Raw genomic sequence first — 21,297 nt, 5'->3', positions numbered from 1 at the left:
GAATGTGCGCTTGAGTGTGTTAGTGTGTCTGAGTGCGTGCGGGAGAGAGGGCGTGTTGTATGGGGAGTGGGACCAGCTGAGTCAGGGAACAACGGGTGGGCAAGGTGGGCAGGCCGGCTGGTGCTTCGTGTGTGAAAGAAAAGGTTAACATTTTTCATCCTGCAGATGCTCTCAGTCCCAAAATGCAGAATTCTTGTCATCATTTTTGTCAGTGCTATATAATGCGTTTAGTAAATTGGCTGTAAGTGTCAGGGTGGGCAGCTTGTTGTTTGAAGCCACATGAATTATTGGTGAAACCTACGTCCTTCTCACCGATTTCCTGCCATTGTAATTTCGGTTTTTACTCAACAAACCTAGTTTTTACAAACAAATACAAATCAGTGCAGTTCAGACCAACCAGTGAAAGCCATACAAAGAATTAGTGCCTGCTTTGATCAGAATTGACTTCTCCCCCGCCCCGCCACGTGACTACTTTATTTATTGTATTGGGGTAAAATGTAAGTATCATGATATTTTAACCATTTATGAGTGTGCAGTCCGTGGCGTTAAATACGTTCACAAGGCTTATGGCGGTTATACCATCCCCAATGTCTATACCCGAAACCTTTCATCATCCCCAAGAAAAACTATGTACCCATTAAACAGTAACTCCCCATTCCCCCTCAGCCCCTGATAACCACTGTTCCACTTTCTCTCTCTGAATTTGGTAGTTCATCTAAGTGGGATCATACAACATTTGTCCTTCTCCATCTGGCTTATTCCACTATGCATAAGATTTAAATGTCTATCCGTGTTGTTGTTCATTCCCTTGGTTTTGGCTGTGTAATTTCTACAGACCACATTTTGTTTATCTGTTCACCTGTTAGTGGACGCTTGGTTGTCCCACCTTTGGGTGCTGGGAATAATGCTGCAGTGAACATGAATGCTCAAAGACGTGTTCAAGTCTCTGCTTTCAGTTCTGTTGGTTATATACCTAGGATTGTCATTGCTGGATCTTAACAGTTGTTCAGTGTTTAACCCTTTCAGAAACGAATTGGCTTCTTCCTGTGACTCAGGTTCAGTGTAAAATGTGACCACTTCAGAAATGGTTTTCCTTTACTACCTAGTCAAACAATGGCACCCCACCCTCACCCCCACCCTGACGCACTCTATCATATCACTGCCTTTATTTTCTTACGGCACTTACCCCGGACTGATATTTTCTTGTTTATTCGATCCCTCTCTATGTCTGTTCACTGAAATGTCGGCTGCAGCAAGCCAGACCTTGTCTCTTGCTCCCCACTGCCTCCTTGGCACTCAAAACAGCTCTAGACACCTGGGGGCAGCCAGTCCATACTTGTGCATTGAAGACACTTTTTCTCTTTTTCAGTATTGGATACAAATGACCGATTTCTACGAAAAATAACGATTGGGCAGGCACCCACAGAGAAGGGGTATTCCCGGCAGGTATGTGACATTTCTTCATGGGAATGGCTTTGTTCTTGCTAGCATTGGTTTATACCAACCCTGAAGCTGGTTCTCTGCTTCTCTCTTCTCGGTCGTCCACCTGCAGTGGCCAGTGGGTTTCTCATCATTTCAAGGTGTTGCTTCCCATCCCTCAGCAGGACTGGGAGAGGATCAGGGGGCAGGAAGGCCCTGGTATTTTCTTACCATCCTTTTCCTGGGTGACTTTAGTTGTAGTTCTGGGAAGAACCACTCAGGGTGTCTTTTGAATATAAATTTTTACATATTTTATTGCAAATCCACCAAGTTAATACTACATCTGCTTAACAGCTGAAAAAAGAAAATCTCAGGGACGCCTGGGTGGCTCAGTTGGTTAAGCGGCTGCCTTTGGCTCGGGTCATGATCTCAAGGTCCTGGGATCGAGCCCCGTGTTGGGCTCCTTGCTCAGTGGGGAGCCTGCTTCTCCCTCTCCCTCTGCCTGCTGCTCCCCCTGCTTGTGCTCTCTCTCTGTCAAAGAAAGAAAATCTTAAAAAAAAAAAAAAAGAAAGAAAATCTCAAACACATTACTCAAGTCTCATAAACCAAAGAATAAACACCCCATTATTTAATAGCCTGAAGTGTTTTTAAGGATTACATCTTATTACCCAAACGCAGAAAATGCAGAAGGTAAATTATGATGCTCACCTTCATTTCATGTGGAGAAGGATGCTTAGGGAACATAAAATCATTCTGTAATTTTTCAATCAGGTGCAACAAGCCTCTAGATGATAATAAACCTTATATTTTAAGATGGTATTAGATTTATGGCCTTTACATTGTCAAATTTTTATTAGTGAAAAAATAATCACTTTTACTATAATATTCAGTTCTCATACCTAATAGACTTCTGGACCATTCGAAATTTTGAATTAAGCAGCGAATATGAGAATTGAATCAAGACAAACTAAGCCCATCTACCTTCCCTCCCTGCTCCTCTGTATCCTGGAACTTGGACCCATGAACTGATTTCCAACAGTTAGTCCAAATCCATGCTAGAAAACCAGAATCATTGCCATATAATTTCGGGAAGCTTCTGAAAGCTGGGAAGATGGAGTTGGATTCACGGAGGAAAGCACAGCCCCAAACATGATGGGAGTGTTTTAGGGGTCTCTACATTCAAAGGCAAGAGATGTCCTACTTCTGAGTTAGAGTGGGCCCGCACATCCTTCAGCGTCAGTGGATGGGGACAGCTCCCGAGAGGGAAACAGGCACCGTCCCGTGACCCCTATGCTGGGCTGCAGCACGGGAGCCTGAGTGTGGTCCTGAGGCCCGCGCCTCAGTGTCCCGCCCAGCCCGGGGGACCCCTCACGTCACAGTCACAGACTTGCATGTGTACTGTGCCTCCTTTAGGCAGTGAAAAGCATCTTCCTCAAAGGAAAGCAGTATATTGTGGCACTTTTTTTTTTTTAAGATTGATTTATTTATTCGAGAGAGAGCACGAACAGGAGGGGCAGAGGAAAAGGAAGAGAGAATTTCAAGCAGACTCCCACTGAGCCTGGAGCCTGACGTGGGGCTTGATCTCAACACCCTGGGATCACGACTGAGCCAAAACCAAGAGTTGGACGCTCAACTGACTGTGCCACCCAGGTGCCCCGATTGCAGCACTTTTTTTAAGGAAAGGGCAACCTTTTCTCACCTCGTGGATGGCATCCGAAGGACTAGCCGTGGCCCTGTGAGTGTGCACAGGCCTGGTAGTGGAACATCGGCGAGTCCTGGGTCCTGCCCTCTCTGATCTCTGCAGGTAAGCTGGGGTCGTCAGAAATCAGGGCCACTGACTGGTAAAAATGAGGATCAAAGCCAGGGATCACCGGCGTCAAAAGTAAACATGCATCACGAAACGTGACGCCGAAGCCAGCAAAGGGACGCTCACGATGGCCAAGGAAAACAAGATGGCAAGTCCTGTGGGAGGAGCCTTTACAAAGAATACCATCGGTATCCTCAGAAGACTGAGAGAGCCTTCATACAAAGAAAAATGCCTGCTGTGAAAAAAAGAGATGAAAATCTTGGAAGGAAAACCATGATGTGAAAATAAAAATCGAGTTCGTGGGCTGGATAAGAGAATAAGCCTTAAGTGAATTAGAGAGGGCAGGGCAAGCCTAGGAATTCTGTCTGAACACGGTACCAAAGGGAAAGCTGTAAGTGTAAAGAAAAAGGCGGAAGACATGGGAAACCCATCAAGAAGTTCTAATATGCATCGCATAGGAGGCCCAGGTGAGAGCAACAGAAGGGAGGGAAGAATGTGTTCAGCGAAATAATAGAAAGCAAATGCACCGGCTTGATGGAAAACATGAATTTGCACATTTGAGACTCTGACAAGGGCCACACAGGATGAGTGTAACACTCACACCAACACTAAGGGTACAACAAAATTCTGAAGAGCTGCCGCAGACAAAAAAAGTCCTGGCTGGTCCCTCAGGAGCGAGCCCTGAGTGGGCATCAGAGTTCTCACCGGCAGCACTCAATGCGAAGTGGCCCTGGGAAATGGATTCCGACTCCTGAAGGAAAAGGAGTTTTTAGACTCCTTGAGAAGAAAAGCAACAACAGTCGGTCATAATCCCACGGTTCTGGGATCGAGTCCCACATCCGGCTCCCTGCTCAGCAGGAAGTCTGCTTCTCCCTCTCCCACTCCCCCTGCTTCTTTTCCCTCTCTCGCCATGTATCTGTCAAATAAATGAATAAAATCTTTAAAAAAATAAAAATTAAATTAAATTAATAATTATTTCTTTTTTAAAGATTTTATTTGTCAGAGAAAGAGCGAGCAGAGAGAGAGATAGCACAAGCAGGGGGAGCGGCGGGTAGAGGGAGAAGCAGGCTCCCCGCTGAGCAAGGAGCCCGATGTGGGACTCGATCCCAGGACCCTGAGATCATGAACTGAGCCGAAGGCAGATGCTTAACCCACTGAGCCACCCAGGGGTCCCAATAAGTGATACTTAAATTGACCTAATTTGTTTCATTTTCGATGTTTTTCAAGGTACAAAATTTTGAAGTTATAATGACTACAAATGTAGAGCTTATATGTGTATTATAAATGCTACTTAATTACTTACATAGTTAATATTTTAAGAGTATCTCTAGTTTCATGTTTTGCATAGAAAGCCTCAAAATTTTCAGGCATTTTTAATGTGCACCGTTTATAATGGAATAGTAGTATAGAGAATCCTAAATATCATACAATGAAAAGTCACTGATGTTTGGAATGGGTTATATTGAAAATGTAATAATTGAGCATAGTTGTATTTGACTTTCAGGTAATATTTTTTCACTACATCCGTGACTAATGAAATCTCAACCTGGAAGTAGCCAGAAAGCTCCTTATTTCCTTCATTTCCTTTCTTGTCAGTGACAGAAAGGGACAATAAAATGTTTCCAAAGGTGACCCCTGCCCATTTCCTCTCTATGTAAGCTTGCATTTGGCTGCCGCACAGGCCCCTTGGGAAGAAGAGAATTCAGGCAGAGCCGAATGAAGTGATTTTGTCCAGTGGCTGAACTATGAGGAGGAGGAAGGCATGTTCCTCGTTTCTCTCGTGGTTCCTGTTGGACCGCGTATAGGCTGCAGAGAGAGCCAGGAAAGGGACTAGGAAGGCCCAGACATATTTCACAGAAAGTCGCTTCCGTCCAGTGTTCATTGCTGGGCACTTCAAGGTCTCATGGGGCCAACCCCCATGGGCAGCGTAAATTTGATTCTGTGTCACCTTTTGACTTGGGGGGACTATACACAACGGGGTGTCCACACTGCTGTGTGAAGCTCTAACTCTGGGAAACTGGCCCCAGCACCATCTCTCACTGTCTGCTCCTCATCTCTTTGCTGGACAGACAAATGCTACCCCTTGGACACACCAACGATAACAGTGGAGGCGGCCAGCAGGTATTTATTTAGGGGACATGTACTGAGTGCCTGCTGGGTTTCACACCCCGTCCTCCACGCTGGGGACTCAGGAGTAAAGCCTTCCCAAGGTTCTTGCCTTCGTGGCACCACTTTCGGTCGTGGAGAGACATGCGTCAGACAGTCGCGTTAATCATTAATTACAAGTCTGAGACATGCTGCAAAAGCCAACCACAGAGTGCCACGGGCGGGGGTCGCAGCGGTCCAGCCAGGCTGAGTCCTGCTCAGCAGAACAAAATCAAAGAAGTGCCTGGTCATCAGTAGAGAGCCCGCCCCAGAGGGCACCAAGCACAAGACCGTGCATGTTTCCAGCAGTGCAAACACTTGCGAATGCGAGATTGGCGCTTTGAGGCTGGACGCCCCCCCCCGCCAGGCCTTCAGGAAATTAATTGCTGAAATACCGCCCCTGGTGCAAATGGACATCCAGATGGCACTGTCGCTGACCAGTACTTCTGCTTTGCCTTTTCAGGCACAGTTTGACATCGCAGTGGCCAGCGAGATCATGGCAGTGCTGGCCTTGACTGACAGCCTGGAGGACATGAAGGAGCGGCTGGGAAGAATGGTGGTGGCCAGTGACAAAAATGGGCAGCCCGTGACAGCAGAAGATTTGGTGAGTGTGTCCATCTCAGGAGCTCGAGAGAGCTCGCCGTGGCCCTGTCCTGTGTTCAGAAGAATGGAGGTCTTCTTACCAGCATGTGTCATAGAAATCCCAGGCCATGTCTACACTCACGTTTTCCCCTCACAAGCCTGTTTGTTTTACAGCGTCTATAATGTGCTCGTCCCTGGCTGCAACCAGAGCACGTGACATTTATTTCCTAAGCTTTCCAGGACTCTTGGCAGCCCCGATCTGCGCTCTCTGCGCTGGGCGGGGCAACCTGTTAGCTCACGGCTTTTTCACAAAGGGCAATCATGCCTGCTTTAAATGGAGGACAGATTGCCTTTCCAAAGAATAAGAAGAAAGTGACTGCACCTGTATGAAAGGGAAGATAGAGTGAAAATTGGCCCTGGCTTGTTTAATTCTGTGTTTTATATTCGGGTGTCCCGTTACGACACCAGATCTTCCTCTTAATCCGTTTTACTCATCCTGCTCCCCTTTGAGTGCGATGATGCCGTCTCTTAGCTTCCTGGGTATCCTGGCGCGTCACTGCGTCTTGTGAGCGCTCATTCTAATCTGGCATGCTCATCTTTTTTCCTCTTCGTAATTACTTTGCTGTTAACTTAAACCCCATTGGTGGTATAGCTGTTTCATGTGCTTGTGCGTAGGTAGGACGTAGGCGTTGGGAAAGCCATTAAGCACTCTGATCTTCAGCTAACTTTCCCACATACGGCTCACATACCGTGATGGCAGCTAAAATGCACGCTGATAGTTGGAAACAGAAAAGGCAAATTAATATTTTAATTCTGAGGGCTTAGGATGTAATTGGAATCCTTTGCCAGGGTGTCTTGATTACTTTTTGGCCACTTTTGGAGAGATGAATCTGACCGACTCATCTCGTAGGTCTCATCAACTCAATTAGGTATTTTTATTAGCAGCCCCTAGGATGCTTCATGTAAAGCTTGACAAGAAAACCCAAATCCAGCTTGCTGTAAAGGTACTGTTTTTTAAACATTGCGACGTTTCTACGGAAACTAACATATTATGGTTTCTGTATCAGTATATTTCCCTGTATCCTCTTAATCTTAGGTATCAGTAAATATGCATCCGAAATAGTTTGAAACTTAATCTGCAAATATGATTTCTCTACATTTATTTTTGCGTGTGTGTGATAAAAACCTCAGATCTGAAAATAAATCCCAAGTTTACTCTTTTTAGTCATCTTTTGTGTCTCTTGTTTACAAAAAGCTCCTAACTTCTTCCGATTATGTTTTATGCAGCTGGAACTATCAATAGCTGGTCTTTCATGGAAAATTGAGGGAGGATTTTAGGAGCTTCTGTCTTTTGGTTTCACTACTTTATAATTTTTTTATATACTCTGATTTGGCCAAAAGGACTTACGTATTGCCATGAGAATTCGAGTAGATGGCTTCTAAACGTTTCTCCTAAGATGATCGATTTTGGCATCCTCTGGAAGAATGTATCCAGACTCTCTCCCCCTGGACTCGGGATATGGAACAGGTGCAGGGTTCAGAGTGACCATGACAGCCTCAGAGCTACTCTCTCTTCATGGGCTCGAGGATAGTCAATGTGTTAGGAGCAACATAAGATGAGAGATGTCCCAGGAAAATAAGGAGGTGCACACTACCTGAGGCAGTCCAATCGAAATGTCCACCTTCCATCCTTCTCTAGTTTCTTGCTTATACTGGGAAGTATAAGCAAACACAGCATCCAGAAAGCTCAGCGGACATCTACTTTGCTGTCTGCTTTGTGTAAAGAATAGAGAACTAATTTCTTTGAGCCCTTCCTGGCCAACAGCTTTCACAGTAAAACATCCTAATATTATTTGTAACAGGTAGGTGACATTTCTTATACTTTGTACAGGAAAGCAGAAAATAAATTGGATTTTCCTGTAAACCTTACACCCTCAAGATTCTGCCACCTGACGTGTTGAGATCTGTGACGTGCCATATTTATCTTTTCAAGGCGATGTTCCCACGGCGTTTACTCATGGTTGCCTTATGGTCTCGGTGTTTTGAAGGCACTTGGCCAGTGTCTGTCGAAAAGGTGGAAGGGTTTTGTATTGTGGGTTTTGTTTTTCTAAAGCTTTCCTTGTGGACTTTTTTTGGCCCACTTTTTCCAGCAGTTCTCAGATTTCTCCCCTGTTTCTTTCTTCTCCCGTCTGTCTTTTCCAGGAATGGGAAACGGGGGCACAGCGGGAGCCCCACCCAGAGCTTTGTGGGCTTGGGAGGAGGCAGCTGCATTTTATGTGCGGGTGACATCAGCTCTGTTCCAGGCAGACAGACAGCCGGAGGCACAGAAAACGAGAAGCTTTTCCAATGTAGCCGCTTACTGAGTGCCTTCTCTCTCTGGGGGATGATGCATTGGGAAACCAGTGGTTTCTTCGTTGCTTTTAGAAAAATGGGTGCTTTTAGACCTTCCCCTTTATCCCTCTCCGTTTCCTGCTCAGTCAACAGCCTGATTTTCCTACTTCATCTGATTTCTTCAGGCAATAGCATAATCTCTGGTAATGAAAAAATAATGTGCGTAATTGCCAGAAGACACTTTTAGGCAGACTGAAAGATCTGCTTTATGGCAAGCCTCGTAAACACCATCAAGGAAGGTTTTCTTAAAAAAGGCGAGGACTGCCAGTTCCCCATCACATCACATCTTAGAATGGTTGACATCCATTCAAGTGGGGGAGAGAAGGTTCCAGCCTGTGTTCCCTGCAGCTCGGAGGTGAGCGCAGCCTGTGGGAATGCCCCCCTGTGAGGCAGGCTGCTCAGAAACGGCCACAAGATTCACCTTGGCACAGATGATCTTTTGTCAGCAATCTAAAGCAGGTTTTGTTTTGTTTTGTTTTGTTTCTCTCCTTTAGGGGGTCACAGGTGCCTTGACAGTTTTGATGAAAGATGCAATAAAACCAAATCTGATGCAGACCCTGGAAGTAAGTGATTTTCTTTTTATAGAAATTGTTGACGTCAGAGAAAGACAATTATCATATGATCTCACTGATACGCGGAATTTAAGAAACAAGGCAGAGGATCATAGGGGAAGAGAGGAAAAAATGAAACAAGGTGAAACCAGAGACGAAACCATAAGAGACTCTTAATCTTAGGAAACAAATTGAGGGTTGCTGGAGGGGAGGGGGGTGGGGGGATGGGGTGGCTGGGTGATGGACTTTGGGGAGGGTATGTGTTGTGGTGAGCACTGGGTGTTGTGTAAGACTGATGAACCACAGACCACTACTCCTGAAACAAATAATACATTCTATGTTAATAATTAAAAAAATATATTTATTGTGATAAATTAAAGGTCATAATAGCTGCTAGTATTGAATTAAGTCTACAATTATTTTTTACATATTAAAAAACATTTAAATATTTAAAAAAAGAAATTGTTGGCATTGCATTCATTGCATTGCGTGTACATCCCCACACAACGTGAGCATTTCCAGCCAGTGTGAGCCCACAGGGAGCATCAGAATAAGTCCTTGGACATCCGAAAAAGTTAAAAGTGTATGTATAGATTCTTTCCTTGGGTAATGCAGTAGAAACATAAAAATTCCGTATCTAATATGTCGGTAAGTTGTGGAGTGATGTTTACGTGATGTTTTCTGTTTTGCCTTTTTTGGACTTAGCTTCTCATAATCATTAGGTTTAGGGTTTTTTGGTTTGTTTTTCCCAAACAAAACACAGAGTATATGCTGAGAAATGCTTCCCAGGAAAACATGCTGTACCCCCCTTTCATGAGATTTGCCCTGCTCTTGCCCAGAGGACAAGTAGGTTGGAGGAAGACAAGCAGAACCTCCATCCATTTATTCATTCAGCCGATAGAAAGCTCAGTTTGAATGTACCCTCTGCCATTTACTGACTGTGACCTTGGCCAAGTGTTTACTAATCTCAGCCTCTGTTTTCCCCCATGTAAAATGGTGATAGTAATGAAGACTAACTTAGCAGGGCTATTGTGAAGATTCAGTATTCACTGAACCCATGACTTGGGCAGACCTTGCGGTAGGAGCTGAGGACAACAAAGTCCCGCCCTCTTGGAGCTTGTCCCTTAGTGGGGGAGACAGAGGATGGAGAAATGAGTCAGTACATAGCATGTCAGCTGGTGGCGAGGACTGAATTAGAAAAATAAGAGGGAATGAGAGAACAGAGAGCAAGGTGGGTGGCGTCTGATGACCAGAGATGTGAACAAACCAGGAGACTGAGCTGCGTGTGAGGAAGAGCTTTCTGGGCAGAGGGTAACATGTAACGCAAAGGCCTGTGGGCAGGGATTTGCTGTATAGTCAGAAAGGCTCCAGCAGAGAACAAGAATCCAGATGCAAGGCAACATGACAGAAATGGCAGAACCAGCCAGACCTGGAAGGTCCGAGGTGAGGGTGCAGTGCTGAGCCGGGGGCTGAGAGCACAAGCACCTTCTTAGTGGGGCCTCTCCTTCCTGCAGCATGAGCTCCTTCCTCTCTCCTGCCATTCCATCGGCATGCAAGCAGGCTCTGATATAAGTCGTCTTAAAACAAAACAAAACAGTCCCCAAAATTCCCAGTACCCAGTGTCCCCACCCAGCTACTGCTCCATTTCTCTGCTCTCTGTCACAGTCAAATACTAATGTCTATGACCTGGGTCTCCGCTTTGTCACCTGCCTCTCCTCAGTAACTTCAGCCTGACCTGAGCTTCCACGTCTCCTGGATGCTCCTGTCATGGTCACCTGTCCCTCCGTATGACCAAGTCTTTGTTTCTCTGTCCTTCTCTGTGTGGCCTCTTCACAGGGTCCGACCCAGCTGATGTTTCTTCTTTCTGGAGCCCTTGGTTCTTCTGGCTTCTGGGACAGCTCGTGGCCCTGGGCCTCCCACTGTCTTCCCCTCCATCTTGTTTGCTGGCCTGGCCTTGGCTCAGCTTCTAAATGTCAGAGGGTCTGAGCCCTCACTTCTCCAGCTGTACTTCCCCCCCCATCAGCCACGTGCTGACCCCCAAACTTTTTTTTTTTTAAATTTCATTTATTTATTTGAGAGAGAGAGTGAGCACCAGCAAATGGAGTGGCAGAGGGAGAGGGAAAAGCAGGCTCCCCACCGAGCAGAGAGCCCGATGTGGGGCTCCATCCCAGGACCTGGGAACACGACCTGAGCCGAAGGCAGATGCTTAACCGACTGAGCCACCCAGGTGCCCCATGACCCCTGAACTCTTGTTCTGAATCTCGTGACCTCAGAATTTCAGAGTTATGGATGTACCAAGAGCCATTGCATATCAAACTTGGTTATAAAATAGGGTCTTTGATTTCAAACCTAGTCAGCGGTTCCAGCCAAAATCCTAGAAGTCGTCCTGGAGCCCGGTTCCCTCTCCCCGGCACCCCCCCATCTCCATCCCTGCAGAGCCTCCCTCCCTCCCTGAAGCGTCTCCAACCTGTCCACTTCTCTCGCTGCCCCGGCCTCCAGCGTACCCTCCCACCTTGCCACAGTGGTTACTGCTAACACTCTTTCTTCCAGAATCCTTTCTCTGCTCAGCCACCCGAGAGCTCTGAAACTGAATCAGGTCCTTAGAGCTCTTGGGTGGTTTACCCTGGTCCTCATTCTGGCTGGAAACCCTGCAGGATCTGGCCCTTCCCTGCCTCTTCCCTCATTCTCTCTCTCCCTGCCTCCTGATTTCATGTGTCTGGCTCCTTCTTGTCCATTAGGACTCATGTCCTTTAAATCTCAGCACCCTGGAGAGGCCTTCCCAGGCCACTGAGTCCAACACAGCCCCAGTCATGAGTCCTACCACTGTCTTGTCATTCTGGGCGTGGCACGGAGTATCATCCAAGAGTTTCCTACTTCTTTGTCCGTCCATCCACCAGGACGGGAGCAGGACCTTTTCCACCTGGCTCACCACCAGATCGCAGCTGCTAGAAAGTGCTTCGCACATATTAGGTGCTCAGCAAACATTTGTTGAATAATTAAATGAATACTTACTATTTTTACTATATGGCTCCTAAAAATATATATTTGTTTAATAAATAAGTGAATGAAAATAAAAAACTTATAAAGAAACATACTTTGCTTCCTCATAACACTTCTCCCTTAAAAATGAACATGTTATTATCATCATTATTAGGGATAATCAGCTTACTGTTTTAAATACTTATCTTTATTTTATTTTTTTAAGATTTTATTTATTTATTTGACAGAGAGAGACACAGCGAGAGGGAACACAAGCAGGGGGAGTGGGAGAGGGAGAAGCAGGCTTCCCGCGGAGCAGGGAGCCCGATGCGGGGCTCGATCCCAGGACCCTGGGATCAGAACCTGAGCCTAAGGCAGACGCTTAACGACTGAGCCACCCAGGAGCCCCAAATACTTATCTTTCTTAAATTAAAAATTACCTACACTTTGGGCACCTGGGTGGCTCAGTCAGTTGGGCATCTGCCTTCGGCTCAGGTCACGATCCTGGATTCTGGGATCAAGTCCCGTGTCGGGCTCTCTGCTTGGCGGGGAGTCTGCTTCTCCCTCTCCCTCTGCCCCTCTCCCCTGCTTGTGCATGCTCTCTCTCTTTCTCTCACACATAAATAAAATCTTTAAAAGAAATTACTCACACCTTTAAGATAAAACCCATTCTAAAAGTCTAGCTTCTATTAGGGAATGGGCTGCTCCTAGACCATTCTTGTGGTACTCACATTTCTGTCTATTTTTCATTTAAGGCTAGGACACTTTGTCATTACTTTAACCTACAGTGGGCATCGTTTAAAAAGTAAACACAACATTCAGTGAAAATATCAGCATGTATGAATTCTGCTACCTGGGTCCTTATCATTCCAGATGACCTGGCTAATGAGTGACACTAGGAATCTAAATCGTCCAATAGTCTGAAAATCATTGATCAATGTACAGATTGTGCTCTAGTGCTCATGTTCGGATACACTTGATTGTTACTCCCATAGCGGACTTCCAGGGGTTACCGTTCTGCAGGTTGCCGGGAGACTGGTAGTTCTCAGTTCTGCACGTTAAAATCTCCTGGAAAGATTTTTTTTTTTTAAGATGTTATTTATTTATTTGAGAGAGAGAGGGAGAGCAGGAGTGCAAGCGGGGGGAGGACCACAGGCAGAGGGAGAGGGAACCTCAAGCAGACTCCGCACTCAGTGCAGAGCCCAACACGGGGCTCGATCTCAGGACCCTACCATCATGATCTGAGCCAAAATCAAAAGAGTTGGCCACTCAGTCGACTGAAGCCACCCAGATGCCCCATCATAGTTTTTTAACTAAGTACTTAACTCTGTGTACTGTATCATAGCCATAAATATTAGGTGAGCATGTGAGCATGTGTGTCTCTGTGTTTCAATGTCTAATAATGATGTTCGACAAATTTGTCCATTCAGACTCCAGACTAGGAGTTTGAAAAACAGGGCTCTAATACTGCTTTAGTGAGTAATTCACGGTGAGGCCGTTAATTTTAAATTAAAACGCTGCTGACCTAGTCCTTAGAGTGGTTATCTCAGGAACAGTGAGGTGTTCATGCTGATCTGGCCACACCCTGTCACCTGTCCCTCGCCAGAGACCAGTGTTTGGTGCTTCTCAGACCGAGGGCCTCACTGAATGCCGCAGTGTGTAGACCCAGGGACGGAGCCTGTGACCTTGTCATCACAATACTGTCCCCAGCTCCACTAGCTTACCACAGGCAGCCACGTTCCCGGACTGCAAGGGGAGGTGATGGAGACTTGAAGTTCTTCTAAACAGTGTTTTCTTCAGAGCTTTTAAAAGGTTTATCTGGACAGAAGTGAGAAGTTAAAGAGAGGTATACAGATCTAGACACTAGACACACACATGAAAATATCCATAGGCACCTACGTTTGGATTTCCTATTGCCAGCTTTATTTCCACAGACATTTGTGTGACCTCATCAGGACCCTGTCATTGTGCCTCCTGAGGACTCTGGGAAGAAAAGTAAATAGAGAACTCACAGAATGGCTTTGATAAACTCTGTCTTTTTCATTCTCAGAGATGATTTTTCTTTCACTGCCTTTCTTCCTGCTTTTGTTCAGCTCTCTCGTCTTTGAAATATGTTCGGTTAGCAGCCCATCGTGGTTCGTGGGAATTTTCCATGGCTCCCAGCCTTCCCCCGCCCCTTCACTCCCTGCCTCCCCCTGTCACTAAGAGGGCAGCCTCTGTTTTCACAGGTGGAACCAAGGCCTCACAGACACACCCCAGCGGCCCCGGCTGGGCTCGGAATAAAACCCCAACCTTGCAACACATGTGGATAAATTCCCTTAGATAGGGCTACAGTCTGTTCTCACTGATAAAGGAAAACTATAGAAATGGCATTTAAAATGAAAATATCGACCGATTTTCTTTAATGAATTAAATCTAAAAGTTTTGATAATTCCTTTATATTGAGGTTGATTTGGTGTTTTGTTGTTGTTGTTGTTGTTGTTTTTGCCTTTTTAGTAAGAATTACTCTAGCATTGTACCAAGAGTGAAAATTTTCTTTGCTTTTATTGTCTTAATACTTACCAGATTTTTAATATGTAAGCCAGTTAAACAATGAGAAAGACTTAAAACAGAATTTGTAAAAATCAGAAGAACAAGTTTATTATTGTAGATATAAAAACGAGCTATAATGAACGTAAACCTTATGGGATTGTCCTTCCATACTACACAGGTCATTAATTTTTTTGATTTTTTTTTTTTTTTGCTTTCTTTAGATTTTTCTTGAAGTGATTGATTTCTCAATGGAGGAAAAAAAATAAATTTAAATAAGCCTCTTAGACCATTGGGGTTCAGTTCTATTCTTTAAAAAATAAATATATATAAAATGCAAAATACTATCAAGTGAGGTAAATAGTTTACTTCATAGTCAGTGAGGCAGCTAATGAGTGCTTTATCAAAATTATAGTAGGAAATAATCAATCCTTATAGGTTTTTCTCCCTAGTTCAGCATTTAGTGTAGAATGACACTGTTGTAGAATATACCAGGAATTTGGTCCTTTGAGAGAGTGAAGGTGTTTTCTTTTTCTTCAAGAGAAGTTGCACACTGAATATGCAGTATTAATAAAAGCAGAATGGCTTCAGTGAGTCTTTAAATACCAAGACTCACCATCTTGGTTCATTCCTCCCTTTGTCTTTGAGGGTTTTAATTTGTTCTTCAATTTCTGTAGGGGACACCTGTCTTTGTGCATGCTGGCCCCTTTGCTAACATCGCCCACGGCAACTCTTCAGTGTTGGCTGATAAAATAGCCCTGAAACTGGTTGGTCAAGAAGGATTTGTAGGTAAGTCATTTCTGTTAAATTTAGTTGTAGAATATGGAAGAAATCTAAAAGTTGATGACTGAACAAGAGTGCTGTCCATTCTGACTCAAAATATATTCTTTTAGACCGACCTTTCAAAGATGGTCTCAATATTGGAAAAGCACTATGGTCTCGTCTATACTAGTAAAATGTTGTGTTTGAACTGTTGATTCAATGTCAAGTACCCATGGGTTTGCATATGAGCTCGGGCACTTGCTGCTAGAGTGATTTTGGACACATTTTAATGACCTCTGAGCCTCAGTCTTCTCATTTATAAAATGGTGACTACAATATTATAGCAAACCTTATAGAGTTATTGTGAAAACCAAATGAGATTATTTATTGATTCAGCCAATATTTATTGAGGACCTACTATGCACAAGGCATGCTACTCAGAGCTGGAGATACGCAGTGAGGAAAACAGACCCAGCCCTGCCTTCATGGAGCATACTGCCCAATGCTGTATGTCATTAATAGAAGAAGTGCTCGTTAACTGTTAGCTGTTATTAGCAGTCGAAATCAGTTTGCTCTTCCTCAAATTGGAGTATGTTTTTGTGTCGAATGGAGGGGAGATTCCCAGCCATTAGACTTGGAAATTTTAATTGGTCGGACTTCAGACGTTGTGCTGCTGCAAAGGTGTCCTTTGGTGGCACCTGCTGGTTTTTGGTTTTTGATGGAAATTCCAGTCAGGAAGAGGGGGTAGCTGCCATAGAGTTTGCTCTGTCAGGGCTAGTCCCAGTCCCACCCGTGAGGTGGAAGCAACAAAGGGCAAACAAATAAGGATTCTTGGAATAACACCATCATTTGACATCAGACCACAGTGGCAGATTTTTCACATGCCACCAGGTAATTTCCACTCGCCACATTCGTGCCTGTAATCATCAAGTCTAGCAGTTGCTTCTTTCACACTAATCATCAGCCTTGTAATCAAACTCAGAAGTGAGTTATTTTACTAGAAAAGATTCTACTGGGCTAAAGAACTTAGCACTGCACTTTTATGCTCAGCCATTATAAAGTTCACTCAGGGTTATTGGGACCGTTTTTAAGAATTCCCTATAGACATGCAGTCAGGATCCAATGAGAATTTATGTAGTTCATTCCTCAAGGTCTGTATTGTATAGTTCTTGTGTACTTTGCTGCTTTGGTACGGAATCTACTATGAGAGTGGCTGGACATGCCATCTAAATGGATTTGCTCCATTGATCACAGCATAACTGTAGAGCTAATGGACCAGGAGTCTGGGAAGGGCAGGCACTGAAAAGTTGGGTGCTTATGTGAAGTGGTGGTTCTAATGCATCAACTCCACAAATGAAAGAGCTTCTAGAAGAAAACACTCTATTATGTGCTGACAGAGCTCTCTGCTCCTGTGCCAATCCTTACTTTGTCCATATACATTTACAGAATATGTGTTATCGTGGCAAAGCATCTTTAAAGGTATAGGCTGATGATGTATGCAAAACATACTGGCTTTCTGTGTGACCTTGGACCATCCATTAGCCTCTCTGGGAGGGTCCCTTGTAGACATTCTCATGTGAAAAAGGTGAAATGAGGAATTGCGTATGGATGGGCAGCCCTGACCCTGAGATCAAAGCTGTGGGATCATAACCCTACCTGGTAGTGTGACCTGAAGTAAGTTACCTAGCTTCTCTAGGGTTCAATTCCCTCCTTTCATAATTGCAGTATTTTAATGAGTAGTATCAAGTGAGAAATGGCTGCGTAAATCATGGCAAACCAGTCAAATGTCAGTGATTTTGCTAATGCTTTCTATGATCTCTTCTAGTCTTAAGAGGCTGTAGGTGGGGGAGGATTCAGTGACAGAAATCTGCCCACTGCCGGATGGGTTAGGGTGCTAGCTCTAGAGTCAGAGTAACTGGCTCTACTCCTTTCAAGTTGTGTGACACTAGGCAACTTAACCCTTCTTAGCCTCAGTTTCCTTATCTGTAGAATGGGGCTTTAAATAGAACCCTATTTAAACCCCGTAGGTTTGAATGAGGTTTGAATGAGACTGCTTGCTAGGTCCTGGCACAGCACCTGACACATGGCAAGACTCGGTGATAATTCTTAGCCACTTCTCATTATTACTCTCCCCATCATTGATCCTTGACTAATAAAGGTTAAATTTCCCCTTTTTCATTTAGGGTTTTGGGGTGGTTTTTTTTTTTTGTGGGGGGAGTGATTTTATTTTTAACTGTGGTAGAATACATCGAACAAAGTTTATCATTTTAACCATTTTTAAGCACACCATTCAGTAGTCAAATACTTTTGCATTGGTGTGCAACCATCACCACCATTCATCTTGCAAAACTGAAACTCTGTACCCATTAAACAATAACTCCCCACTCCCCATTCCCCCAGCCCCTGGCAACCACCCTTCTACTTTCTGTCTCTGAGTTTTTGACTATTCCTCATATTGGTATTTGTGCCCTCCTGTGACTGGCTTATTTCACGTAGCATAATATCCTCAGAGTTCACCCGTGTTGGATCATCTGTTCAAATTTCCTTGGTTTTCAAGGCTGAATAATGCTCCAATTTGTGTATGCCATGTTTTGTTTATCCACTCATCTGTCTGTGAACACTTGGGTTGCTTTCACCTTTCGGCTTTTGTGAATAATGCTGCTATGAACGTGGTACGCAAATAACTCATGTTAGTTTTAATATAAATAAAGATCGTGCTTCATTATGTATAACTGTGACAGCAGTGACTTGCAAAATATGTGTAGACTCAAGACCCATGATGTTAAACTCTCACGAAGGAGGTACCCTAATGCCATGGCTGCACTGGAATGTGGGAAGCAAAGCCAAGGTGTTGAACTGTGGGAGCAGGGCATGATCAGGAAACAGTGCTCTTACCCCCCTTGCCTGGTCAAGCCTGGTCTGTGGGCTATATTGGATGAAATTTCAATTAATAGCTGGTTCCTCTAAACATTGTTTTAAATTCCTCTAATCACTTTCTGTCATAAGAATGGTCTCATTCTAATAAAAAATGGGGTGTAGTCTTATATAAAATAACTCCAAATCTCATTCCAGTTTAAGTCTCTCCCATCTTGGGCCTGCATTTGGCTGATAATGAGAAGGGAACGGTAGCTTTTTCTCTGTCCCCCGTTACCGTGCTCTTAGTCTTGCCTCTGGCCCCTCTAGGGTTGAAGCTTGGACATTCGATGGTACCCATCCAGCCTCTTCCAGCAGAGGACCCACACTCTTGGCAGAAACCCTCTGGGCAGTATCCCTTTGAGAAAGTCCTACTGCTGATTCAGTACCTGATCTCCAGGCACCACAGACCTTTGACCTGTGACCTTACCATTGGTGAGAGTGCAGTTACAACTCTCACCTGAGTCTCTGCTCCGCTGCAGGGGCTGTTTCTCTTCAGCCTGCAGACTTGTAGTCATCCCCAACCCACCACTGTGCCCCTGCCTTAGAGGGACCTCCAGTTGTGCATTTAGAGCCTCACTCGTTAGCTCCGTATCCTTTCCACTGGGATGTGGGCAGTGGGATTCTGCACATTGATAACTTTCTTTGAAGAAATCCTTTCCTGGCTTCTAACTTGATCAACCCTTTGAAAACTCAAGGTAGCTGTTGGGCTCAAGGATACAGAATCTATTTTCAAATAATGTCTTTGCAAATGCTGCTAGGTTTAGCTTCACCCTTTAACATGAGAACAATTGACACTGTTTTGGGGCTTCAGACAAAAGTGAAACCAAAAGAGCCCCATTTTAACATCCTCCCACAGAAGTTAAATGCAGTAGACATAGGTTTATCTGAAGTCTGTGAGAGAATTTATGTCCTCAGAAAAGTCATTGTTTATAGAAGTCTGTGCCTCTTAAGATATAAAAAGCCCAAATCCAAAAGAAGATTGATAATTTGGGTTACGTTAAAAGATAAATTCTGTATGATAAAAGATATAGGATTTCAAAAACAAGTGACAGAGTAGGAGAAACCTTTGTAGAGGTAACAGACAAATGACTAACATTTGGAATATATATAAACCACCAAGAATTATGGATTGATTTTTTAAGACAAGTAATCCAATAGAAAAATGGGCAAAGGATTTGAAAGGGTAATTTACAGAAAAAGAGCACCCTGACAGAATTTCTGGGTCAAACTGAAAATGTGCAAACAATCTAGCAACTTCAGTTCTATGTCATACCTTGGAAAAGAAGTAACTGAAGATTTATTTAAGTCCTTTGAAATAATTTACTTCAGTACACATGTATTGAGCTTCTGCTGTCATGTCAAGTAATATACGGTGGGAGCTGGGAATGAGATACAGGACATGTTTCTTCGCCTCCAGTCATTTATAATGTGGTGTGAAGGATAAGCCCATAAACAGAACCTCAGCGGTAAGTGCAATGCACTTATGAGATTAAGTATCCTACTGATTAACGAAGAACCTTAAGAGATGATAGGCATCTCTTAGATAGAATTTTCCCAATACTATGGGTTTTGTGAGATATATTTAGTCTAATTTTTTGTTCTATCCCAACACACACAGGGAAGGAATTATTTTGTCTACTCTGCAATAATTATTCCAAGATAATGGGATCAATATTCCGTTTAGACTAAAAATAGAGTGAAGTTTATTTAATTACAGTTGACCCTTGAACAGTTTGATGGTTGGGGCACTGATCCCCATCCTGTGTAGTTGAAAATCCCCATATAACTTTTGACTCCCCCACAACTTAACTACTAATAGCCTACAGTTGATTAGAGCCCAATCAATGACATAAACAGTCAGTTAACACATATTTTGTATGTTATGTATATTATATACCGTAACCTTAAGATAAAGCAAGCTAGATAAAAGAAAATAGTATTTTTATTTTTTAAAGATTGATTTATTTATCGGGGGGGGGTAGAGGGAGAGAGAGAATCTCAAGCAGACTCCCCAGTGAGCGCAGAGCCGGACGTGGGGCTCCATCCCAGGACCCTGAGATCATGACCTGAGCCAAAATCAAAAAAAGTCAGCTACTGAACCTACTGAGCCACCCAGGAGCCCCAAGAGAATATAGTATTAAGAAAATCATAAGGAAAAGAAAATACATTTACAGTACTATACTGTATTTATCAAAAAGAAAATCTGAGGGCGCCTGGGGGCCTCAGTCAGCTAAGCGTCTGCCTTCGGCTCAGGTCATGATCCCAGAGTCCAGGGAATGAGCCCCGCATCGGGCTCCCTGCTCAGCAGGGAGCCTGCTTCTCCCTCTCCTCCGCACTGTGCTGTCTCGCTCTCTCTGTCTCTCTCTCTAATAGATAAATAAATCTTAAAAATATATACACACACACACATATATATATATAAAGAAAGAAAATTTGTATATAAGTGGACCTATCCAGTTCATACCCATGTTGTTCAGTTAACTGTAATTGCACAAATTTGTCAGTCTAGACCAAAATAGCCCCTGAGAATTTGGGGGTAAAATGCTGTGGTCCCCGTGATAGCTATTTCTATTCCTCCTTTAGCCAACAGTCCTCATGGGAGTCCACTTAACCTCCATTCACTGCTGTAAAAGCAAACATTTCTTTGGCATCAAATCCTAATCATGTGTTATTTTTTAAAAAATAAGAAGAAAGAAAAGGAAAACAACATTGAGTTTCTAGGCTTTAATAAATTATCTCATTTTTAAACTATTTGTAAGGATTTCAAACTTACACATGATCCTTGGTTTTTTAAATTTGCTTTCTGTTTTCTTAATTTGGTTTGGATTCCCATTTCGAATGAATACCTTTCCTTCACTCTGGAATTCAGCGTACACTTGTACGCGTTTAAGCTAGGAGTTCTTAACTGGTAGCTACCAGCCACCCCTCCCGTGATTAAATACAGAATTCTATACGTACCTATATGGTTGGTTGGTTGTGTTTTTTTTTCTTTTTTTAACAAGAGAAGGGCTCCATGACTCTCGTTAGATTTTTCAAAAGGGTCCATGATCCAAAAAAGATGAAGACCCAGGGTCTCCTCATAGCCTAAGGGATGCTGTGTGGCATTTCCCCATACTTCCTTTATAGTGACCTATACGAAGCTTTGGTGGCTTTTAACGTTCCACTTACATTTGACATTTAGCATCCTCTTCCAAAGTGCTGGGCAAGACGTTGCCT

At 43.9% G+C, this 21,297-nt stretch overlaps 1 protein-coding gene across 2 annotated transcripts in view; it reads left to right on the top strand.

The window, feature by feature from the left end:
- MTHFD1L (methylenetetrahydrofolate dehydrogenase (NADP+ dependent) 1 like) overlaps nt 1-21,297 on the top strand; it is a 180,927-nt gene that overhangs the window by 62,675 nt on the left and 96,955 nt on the right. For both annotated transcript variants that reach the window (XM_036072982.2, XM_078054574.1), the window contains 4 exons: nt 1,370-1,446; nt 5,835-5,975; nt 8,839-8,907; nt 15,081-15,192. In XM_036072982.2, the coding sequence (XP_035928875.2) occupies nt 1,370-1,446; nt 5,835-5,975; nt 8,839-8,907; nt 15,081-15,192 (399 nt within the window). The remainder of the gene's footprint in view (nt 1-1,369; nt 1,447-5,834; nt 5,976-8,838; nt 8,908-15,080; nt 15,193-21,297) is intronic.

This window comes from Halichoerus grypus, chromosome 9 (genome assembly GCF_964656455.1).
Source record: "Halichoerus grypus chromosome 9, mHalGry1.hap1.1, whole genome shotgun sequence".
In the NCBI taxonomy this organism is placed as follows: domain Eukaryota; kingdom Metazoa; phylum Chordata; class Mammalia; order Carnivora; family Phocidae; genus Halichoerus; species Halichoerus grypus.
Note: the sequence above shows the minus strand (reverse complement) of the source record. Positions and strands in the feature narration are given on the sequence as shown.